General features: G+C 39.6%; 1 protein-coding gene across 2 annotated transcripts in view; it reads left to right on the top strand.

The window, feature by feature from the left end:
- The window catches only part of slc15a4 (solute carrier family 15 member 4), a 33,184-nt gene extending 23,368 nt beyond the window's left edge, over positions 1-9,816 (top strand). For both annotated transcript variants that reach the window (XM_050050251.1, XM_050050252.1), the window contains exon 9: positions 7,826-9,816. In XM_050050251.1, coding sequence (XP_049906208.1) covers positions 7,826-7,977 — 152 coding nt within the window. In that variant the 3' untranslated portion in view covers positions 7,978-9,816. The remainder of the gene's footprint in view (positions 1-7,825) is intronic.
- Positions 9,817-10,505: the final 689 nt, after the last annotated feature.

The following is a 10,505-nucleotide window of genomic DNA, read 5'->3' on the forward strand; positions in this document are numbered from 1 at the left end:
TGGTGGGGACCTGTGCTATATACACCCAGTCGTGCCTCGCCACTCACCAGGAACCTCTTTTAACGGTCACAGAATAAACAACATAGCTATTTTCTGCCAATTTATTCCAGTTAGCTTACCTGAAACCAACTGCGATGAGATGCTGTGTCCCGCGAGCTCAGTTCCAAACAAACACCACGGAGATGAAATTCTCTGTGGCGACTTCCGTATGTGGGCGGGTATATTCTACGGCACTGACAGAGACGTTTGATGAGCTGGGACAAAAGAGTATTAACTTTAAATGACAGAGACGTTTGATGAGCTGGGACAAAAGAGTATTAACTTTAAAGATATCATATATATATGGCACACGTGTGTAAATTAACAGTCCCTTTATTTCAAAAGTGGTAAAGAAAGCAAGAGAAGAACATTTAATTTACAGGGCTTTGCCTGGAGGGTGGGAGTGGATGAACGCGGTTAAGGAGTACCCGCCCGGACGGGACGCTGTAAAAAATAAGGCGAGCGCGCCCACAAGGAGGCAGGGATCATTTCATTGGTCAACAGTAAATGTGGCTTTCTATTGGTTGGGGGATTTTGACAGGGTTGTTACACAAAAAAATCCAAGCACAGGGCAGAAATCTGAGAGCAGAAATTCCACAAGAGCACAGAAACAGTTTGAGTGCGAGGAGAAAAGCCGAAGCTTGAGCAGGAAATCTGTGCGAGCAAATGGTATCTGAATGCGTGCAACATGGTATCTGAGTGCAAGCACACAGTTTGAGCAGAAACAGAGTAGATCCAAGTGCAAGCAGAGGCTATTTGAGTGCGAGGGCAGGGTTTTTGAATGTGAAATCAATAAATAATGCTCTCAAACTGATAGACCACTCTCTTGAATAAAGATAGGGATAAAGCTCCATAGACTCTCAGTTTCCATGTATACAGGTGGGAGACTTAATATACTAATTATAGTAAAACATGAATAGTATATTCTGTATATCCTCATATTTGTAACGTGTATTATTCAGCCTATTATGCCTAATACTACAAGCTTTGTAAATAAACCTTACCATACATTTACACTCACAAACCACACCCATCTGGGTTTTTAGAGTCCCTCCGAAGGAAACTGTTATTGGTTCAGCTATTCTGTAGAGTTGTACATAATGAAGCACTATAAAAGTAAGCCAATAACTTAAGGGAATTTTCCATTTGAAATATTTAGCATAGTGTATGCAGGTAATCTCCAATTTACACCTCATGCACAAGAAAGGTTTAAACATTAATTCATAATGAGAATAATTTTAGTTTCAGCCCTATTGCAGGCATTCATCAACTGAGAATTAAGGTTCCAGATGTGTCAACATAACAACTAGAAGAAACTTTTATAAGTTGCATGTGTAGCATAATCCTAATTGTGAGGTATACATGCAGAATACAAATTAGCACCATCTACTTGCCAGCCACTAGCACCAATCACTACCTGGTAAAATATTCAATTGACTAGTAGATCTGCTTCACTCACCAGCCCCCCCCCCCCCCCCCCAAAATATCTATCGAGTGGCCTGTAAACTTTAAACATTCACAATCCATTCAGCCGTTTGACAAGAAAGTTAAATTGGCACCCTGTTAACATGTGTATGTTTGTTATGTGCCTCACAAACTCATTTAATGAAGAACATTACCAAAGAAAAAGCTGGCTCTTCTAAGTTCTCTCATGCCAGCCTCTTGTTCTTGGAGTTTTGAGTCTCCATAAGTGAATGTCTTTCCCATTTGGCGTGTCGGAGTGAACAACCACATGTGTGACTGAAAGCCCCATGGCATCAGTCTGCAAAGCAGTGGTGAAAATTGTTATACAGTACTTTCAGCCACATCTGCTCTCAAACTTAAAACATCCTGAGCTGATGTGTTGAAATCATTGATCCTCCAAATCCCACAGCACATCGTTTCCCGCTATGGTTACATCTGGTTGAGTAGTCATCCATCACACTCTTTTATTTGATATTTTTATAGGCCCGGTATATAACACCATCTCATCCTTTCCTGTCAGAGGCTGCATGGAGCCGTTTTAACCGCATAAGCCAAGTCAATCAAAGATCAACCTTTGCCTTCTTCACAAGCATTATCCTTTACACATGAGGAGGTTTTTGTCTCTAGAAAATGCCTTTTGTTGCATTTAATTTTTCTCTGCCATTGTGAGAGTATCATTCACTCAAAGTGAATGTTTTTTTTTTGTTTTTGTGAGCTGCACCGATCACATGACGGGAAACGGCCTTTTTCTTTGACCAGTGTTCAAGTCCTGACTGATCTTATATCAGATGTCTTGGGACGTGTTCAGACATCCAGAGCGAGCTGACATTCGCACATCCTGCTCGTGAAGTGTTGGATCACACTCAGTGAAATGTCAATGTTTTAATGGAAGCCTTTAATGTCAGATCCGGCAAATTTAACATGAACTCTTATTCTGTCTGAAAGGGCTCTATTTGAAAATGTAATTTTTGGTGTGCGTGTTAGACATGTCAGAGGCAGCGGAGGGCACGTAGAAATAGTTAGCGTCTTGTGGCCATTTATAAAATTCAAGCGTCAATCATAAACTTTTTATGAGCGAGAGGGGAGCTGCAGAAAATAACTATATTTATAGCTGAAACAAACATGCATTGATTCCCTCTCTGATTTCATTCTGAGGCAGAGGATGGCATTGAATGCACTGAAGCATTAAAATGTTGGGTCGTTGCACTGAAGGTCTAGATCAATTGATCCATTTTCAAACGTTAAATTGATATTGACCCGTTTCATATGGACTCACACGGTCTGCTCAAACCCACTCGCAGGTAAATTGTCCTGCAAGTGTACACCACTCAGATATTAGATGGCTGACCCCTTCCCCTGGTGCATTCAGTGTAATCACAACATTTACTAACTCAGAGCTGTAAAACAGGGCCAAATGTGGAAATCTCCAGAAATTGTGTAACAACGACTCTTGCGCTCTGATTGGTTTGCACTATCCTCCCCCCTTGCTAAGAATTTGCCTTTAAAATAACTGTCAAATATTTATGGGGCTTCATTAATGTGTTTTACAGCAAGTCCTTGTTTAGTCTTTTGCTGCTGTAATTAGCCTTCCATATTTCTGAAAGTGGTTAGCAGCCAAGTGTGCCCTGGGGGGCAGAGGCTGAAAGGAGGAGGTAGAGCCTAACTTAATGTATAATGAAAGTAGAGCAAGAACCATTACAAAACTGAAACCTTGCACAATTTCCCAGACTGTTCTAAAAAACTAGATGTTGCTTTTTTTTGCCAGCCCTGTTTTTGTAATCCGTGGGTCCTAGTTAAGAGAAGTTTTTAAATCAGAAACAAAGGTTGAGATCAAGTCATCGGTCAGAATAATCCTAAGGCTGCGGTAACAACATTTTCTTCAGCAGAGGAGGAAAAATGCCCTAAAATCAGGATTTGTTACATGCCTCATGCTGACTTTAAGTGCCTGCTTGAGAGCAAACTCAGAGTGTTGTTGTTGCTCTAAATCCTGCACTTATTTTCATACTGTCCATTTTCTGCTTTAAACAGATCATATTTTACTAAATCCTCTGGATATTCCCTCGACATAATTTGTATGCTGCGTTCCTTGTTTTTTGTAAGCGATACTGCTCTGTTAATTAAGACTGCAGAGGCAGACTCTTGGTTTACTATCTGTTAAGGGGAATTATCGATTGAAAATACAAGCGCCCTCGCTGCAAATGCACTTCCCTTTTCCTCCCGTGCTCTCCTGTCAAGCACATTGTTTTGCACTTCATGAATTATTCAAACACTGCTTTGGTTCTTGATTTTTTTTTTCTCACAATTTAAACTTTTGACCAGATTAAGACAACAACAAAATTAGTTAAAACCGCGACGGAGGTCAAAGTATCAGGTTTTCCATTTGCCACTCATTTCATTAGTGCTCTGGCAGAAGTTCACAGTCATCAGCCAGCTCTCTGTTTTGAGATCAGAGGTTTCAAGCTATAGAGATGGCCCAGTGAACAGGACGGTGTTTCTTTATTCTCCTCGATTTCTAATTATCCACAAGACCATGCACACAACAGAAGAGACTGAAAAAAGAATTATTTATATGCACGGTACATGTGGTAACTTTACAGAGTGTGATCTGCTCTACTGATTGCAAGTGATCATGCAAAGCACTGTGATCCCTTGTTTCAAATGACTTAATCCTGCTCTTTGATCAGCAGCAGAGGACGCCCTGTTAAATCATGCACAAGAACATGAAGGTTTCTATGATAGTTGGAGATACGTTGTGACACTGCTGACACTGCTGCAGTGAGTTGGATGTTATACAGGCCTTTGGTGTGAAACACTGGCATGTTTTAATGACAGCAGTTACATTAGCATTATGGAGTCTAATTTAGTTAAGTTTATATGTAATGTTTTGGTATATGGGCAGATATTATCGTCGCACTTTACACTATGAAGGAACAATATTTAGCCTCGGTTCCCCTTGACCTCTTATTTCATTCGTAGATTAGGGTCAGTAATATAACCTTAGGATGCCAACACTGGTCGGTCGAGACTGAAATATCTCAACAACTAATAGATTGATGACATGAAATTTTGCAGAGACATCTATCATTCATAGAGGATGAATCCTTAATACTTTGAAGGTCCCTCCACTTCTCCTCCACCAGCTTGTCAAAATTTAGAAACAATTTTTTTTGCTGCTTTATAATTTTTAAATGATTTCCTGAGACGTTTTCTGGAAATAACTCTTTAATTTGGTATCTATTATAGGGGAAGTACACATGAAGTTCAGTTAGTTCTTTTCCATTAAATTAATTCTAGTTAATTGCTAGAGTAACCAAGACAGTGTTTTAGTCAGTGCACAGCAGTCAGCTAAACATGCCAATAATTGTCTGTGGACAAACAAACAATTCAACATAGTATATGGAGAATTAGGTTTTCAGTAATAATAACAACTGAATATTTATTTTGGCTTAATATATTGATATTTGTTTGGGTTAAAAAGAAGGTTTTTCTGTCCAAGAAAATGTAAAATGTTGTCATGCTAACACATTTAGCTAAGTTGCTGAGCATAGTACACATTAAACCTGCTAAACATCTGCATACGTTCAGGACCCTATTTTCTTGGTGGCACAGTGACCACCATTACAAAGCTGTGCTGTGCAACATTTTAAAGCAACTGCAAGGAACCCTCATTTTGTGTTGATTTTGGCAGCCTCTGTGGTCAAAGGTGGTAGTGTTTCCACGAGCAACACCAGATGTGAATCTGGCTAACGCGTGCATTTATTTCAGAAGCAAGAGAAAGACAGACAGAATCACCTTCTTTTTAATGCTTTTTTTTTTTATATATATAAACAGCTGTTTGCAGAATGCATAGCAATGAGGTAATGTATTTATTTGTGGCTAGGTAAGATTAATAACTGTATTTTGCCTCCAACATAAATTTAGATATTGATGTAAAAGCACGTCTTGTGATGTATTTAATGAATAAAATAGACATATTGCATACCTGTCTAGGAGGCAGATTTAGAATCAGTTTTGAATCCTTGAAATTCCCGCAATTCTCTCTATCTATTGAATAATCGACCAATGTTAATGTTAATGCTTATGTAGGTTACATAGAGGCATTAGTATTTAATGGAGACTTTTCCATAATCAGTTAAAAACTCCTTGTAGTTGCTTCAAGATGCAAAGTAACCATCTACAACGTGAAATATAGTGACTGAAATAGTGAGGATTGATGATCATATGAGCTGCTTCACCATCTTTTATGATGATATGAGCTTTGTAATTATAAAAATTAATCCTCATTGTGCTAATTTCACTGTTAAAAAAACCCACCACCTGCTTCTGACTGCAGATGTTTGGTCCTGTGTGCTGCTCTGCACCATCCAGGCAACAGCAAGATTTCCTGGAGAAGCGTCTTTCCATTTGTTGAGCTATTGATATCATGCGTCACTGTGATTGGAACAGCTGTTTCAGAGCGATAAGACCAGCGATATGACTGGCTGAGAGTGTATTTATTAACCACCACACCCTCTGATCTATATTGAACTTCAGCCAGCCCCTTGTGCACTTTGCGCTGCTGCACATACATGAACCAAAATAGCAGGTGCGCTTGGAGACACCCACACAGTTCGTGCCCCCGGGACCTACCACTTTGCACTTCTTTCTGAAAGGGTTTGTGTACAACACATTCAGCTGTTCAAGCCCTGGTTTGTTTCAGTACCTCAACTGTGCTGTGTTTTCCCTCCAAAAGTAAAGTCTTAACAAGTTTTAGGAACTGCAGAAAAACAGTACATCGTGGTGTACCTGCATCACGATGACTTTATTACAAAATGATTCAGTCCTATTGGTCCGTAAGCATCGTCTTGACCCAGGGGGCTGTTGACTTTAAATTGACATGTGTAATAAGGCTGTACTTGAATATGCGCATACACACACGCACACACATTTACTGCCATGTGAATAGGCAGAACTTGAAATGAGAATTGCTCCCATATATAATTAAAATCAAGCCTATTTCTCTTTCTCTGGCTCTTTATCCGGTGTGACAGCTCCACATGGAGAAGCTAATGGGAGCTTTCCGAGGATTGCTCCAGGGGCTTCACATTTACTCATTTAACGATAATGTAGGATGTAAGCTATAGGTATCTCTGTCCACTTGTGAAACTGTGCCTGACATGGAGCCGTTTGCATAAAGGAAAAGACATGGTCTTGAATATGTTGTAGCAGAAAGAAAAAAGAATCCCTCCTCTGCTCTGTTTAAGGCACCCTTCAACAGCCAGCTCACCCCAAAATATCTCCTCCTCCTCCAGTAAAGTAGTAAACAGCCTCATCTCATGCTGTTTGCCTGCAAAGTCAATTGGTCTGCTTGACATTGGTCAAGAGGACAAAAGCTGCTCTAATGCTATTTCAATTGTCTCCATACTTGAACAGTGGAGAGAATTGTTCTTGTTTCGCCCTTGGTGTAAAACCCTAGCAGGGCGAAAACAGGATTTGTTCAGAGCTTTCCTCTTGAGCTTTGTTTCTGAATGAGGACGACCACTTCAATCACAGCAAATGTTGGGACAGTTAGAGTTTAAAGGCTGCTGGTTGAAGTCTGCAGATCCAGAAGGAAAAAAATGGGTGGCTTGAAATTTACTGTATGTCCTCAGTTGTGTCAATCTCAGCACTGTTTGTATGTCTTCCCCTCCCTCCTGTGCAGAAGTCACACAGCAAATCACAGTGGAAGCATCAGTTTATTTTTTCCTCGCTTTTATTGCATTTTCATTCCCACGAGGAAACAAATCGTCCTTTAATACCGATAAAAGACTCCCCGGCTCGAATCACAGCTGAGGGCCCATATTGCTCTGTTTTTTTCTGATGCTTCAGTCCCCCAATCATCAATACCGCCTTTCTGTATCAGCGCAGAGGACCGGGGTCAACTGTCTTCGCTTTCAGAAGGTCTCACCGTGGTGAGATGAGAAGTAACAAGCCCCTCCGCTGAATCCTAATTCCTGACAGCATCGCGTTTCCCTGCCATGCTCACTTCAAGCCCGGCTTTTATGTCTCCCGAAAACACAGCAACCTGCCACACTTGCGAGCTCGTGGCCGTTTACCTTTGCCTTTGGTATTCTTTCAACACGTAGCAGCACTTTGTGATAAAAGAACCCTCCTGCTGTCGGCCTTCTGAATATGTCGCGACTGACACTTTTGTTCTCCAAATTTCCATATTTGTCATTTTGCCGTGCAGCTCGCAGTTTTCAAACGTCACCTGAATGCCAGTCTTGCGTCTCAGCTGTTTGGAGTCTTAGCTAAGGTGTGACATACTCTATTATAGTAATGTCCTTGTTTTCTCTCTTTCCAGGCAATATCAATGACTGCTCTCTGCACTACTACTTCTTCCTCCTGGCTGGGATCCAAGGCGTCACCTTGCTGGTCTTCCTTATTGTCTCTTTTAAGTATGACAAGCAGAGGGCCAAACCAGGAAGCCAAAGGCAGAAACATACCTCCTCTTGACCTACACACCTCCCCATATCCCCCTCACCGTACCTGCCTTTTCCAGTTGTATCGCTCAGTGCCCAAAGATCCTGTGGAGGAGGTATTTACTAATCAAATCCTACAGATGTTTGGTTTACCTCTGTCAGTCACAAATGATCTTTTCATGTTTTGTATTTATGTTTATTTTAGCTTTTAACTGGCAACTCTTTATCCTGTTTTTATACCAATAATGGGTTTACATCGCTGGTGCCTCTGAGAGTATAGAAATGAATGCGGGAGCCATATTTGAATCATGTCTACTGCACTCCCTCACTCCTGTGTGTTTACTCCTGTTGCCTTCCTTTGATCATTTGCACTTGACTTGAGGAGTGGTACCATAAAAAATATGATATCAAGATATTTTCGAATCATGAACAATGCTCAGTTGTTTTTATAGTTAGGTTTTTACTTTTTATTTTCTAACAAAGTCTTATTTTTGGACTTAATGTTTTTGCTAACCATTTTACTGACCCTGGTACGATACATAAGTATTTAAATGATCTCTAGACTTCCATCCACAGTCTGAAATTTGTGCATTAAATGTGCTTGAGTGTTAGCATTATTTCTTGATCATGTTTACCCCTGTTTGGCTTCCGGGGAGCTTCAGATACCAATGCAATAACATTATTATGATCACGTTAAATGGGAATTTGTTTTAACTCAGAGGGTAATTTTTATGTGCAAGTGAAATCATTGCTGTTAGTGTAGAGACAGAATAGAGCTTTTGTTTGAGGAGAATACAAATAAACACACGTAGATTTAACTAATCTATTATTCAAATCTAATACTGAGAATAACAGTCTCCCACATTTGTTACCACTGCCTGTGATTACATACTGTAAATCCACATAAATCCATCTCATAAATCTGCTATAAATCCTCAAACAGAACCATACATGAATAATGATCTGAACTCCTCGTGCTAAAAATACTCCATGCCTCCTATGAAGCTTCAGAGCGGTTTTTAATTTCTGGTCAAGCTGCAAAACCGCATGCCCACATGACAAACAACTAATTAGAAGCTAACCTTAAGCTCAGCAGGCAACCTTGAGTATAGCTCTTAGAATATCCCCTGCATTAACACTTGGATGTGATTAAATAAGAACGCAGACTTATTATATATAAAAAATGAAGAATGTAGCACATTCTCATTGACATCTTCTTTATATTTAGATTTAGCAAAAACTTTTGCAGTATTTGTTGTCGGGGACGTTTTGCAGTGTTATCGTGGCTTTGCAGCTTTGCCAGAAAATCTTAAAAAAAAAAAAAACAGTTTCTGTTTTGTTGTATTTATTAGACTGTGAAGCATTTGTTTTAGCTTTATTCTGTTAAAACAAAATGCTTGTGTGTGTGTGTGTGTGTGTGTGTGTATGTGTGTGTGTGTGTGTTCCTTCAACTCTGAGAATAGGTGGAGCACAAGGTACTGAATTTTATTAAAACTCTCAGGGCTCGAGGAATAGTGCCGAGTGACATAACTCTCCAGGAAATGTAAAAACTGCCTTTGGGAGCTCAGAACTGTGTTTACCCTGTGGTGTAAATAAAGTTACATTTGTAACAGCACATTAAAAGCAAGAAGCTATCTCACTGACGGTATGTGACTCCTGTTAGAGTGATTTCAGTTTGTGTTTAATTGGTCGGATAAATGGATGTTCCTTGTTTTATTGCATATTTTATATATACTTGCTTTGTCAGTTCAGTCCTCATCAAAAAGATTTATTGCGTTTATTTTGGAATTATATTCTGTTTTCATAATGCTGCAGAACTGGAAAATTGTTTTGTGGTTATATTTGTTGCCATTAAAGTTTATTAAATTGAGAATTGGGTCTGTCATTTTCAGCTGTTGTCTACATAAGGCTTGACTTGCAAAGCTTGTGCAGACATCTGTCACATCACTTTACCTGCTGTAACTTAAAGGGATATTTTGCCAATTTTTGCCCAGCTTTTTATTATAACAATGTGGGTAGTGTGTGTAAATGAACTGTGGTAAACTTGCCTTCATCTTATCAGTGTCTGGTTCTCCCTGCTCATCTCTCAGCTTAAAAAAAAACATCCAGTGGATTTTTGCTGGCTCTAGAGCTGTTGCTCAAGCTCATAACCCCCACCATGAACACAAAGTGTATTGAAGTGGATTGAAAGAGAGACCCACCCCTCTCTTTCTTTCTCTCTCAAACGCAGACTAAACCCAGATAAAACATTAAATTAAGCAGTGCTGATTAAATAAATACCAAAATTCTGTTACTGTATTGCCTATTTCTCGCCTAAAATGTCTCAAACATTTTAGTGCACTGTTTTACTGTAATACGAGAATTTGTGAACAAGATCTGGGTGCCATACTGTTTCCTGTATTGTAAAAAGAGAGGCTGAAAAACTGTAATCAAATGGTAAAATTAGGCAGTTATGATCAAATAAAAAACCAAGATTTCATCACCTAAAATGTTTTCAGAGACATATTTTAGTGCACTGTTTGGCTGTAATATAAGAATTTGTGAGCAAGAATAGCACACCAT

Source organism: Epinephelus moara, chromosome 8, assembly GCF_006386435.1.
Source record: "Epinephelus moara isolate mb chromosome 8, YSFRI_EMoa_1.0, whole genome shotgun sequence".
Classification (NCBI taxonomy): Eukaryota; Metazoa; Chordata; class Actinopteri; order Perciformes; family Serranidae; genus Epinephelus; species Epinephelus moara.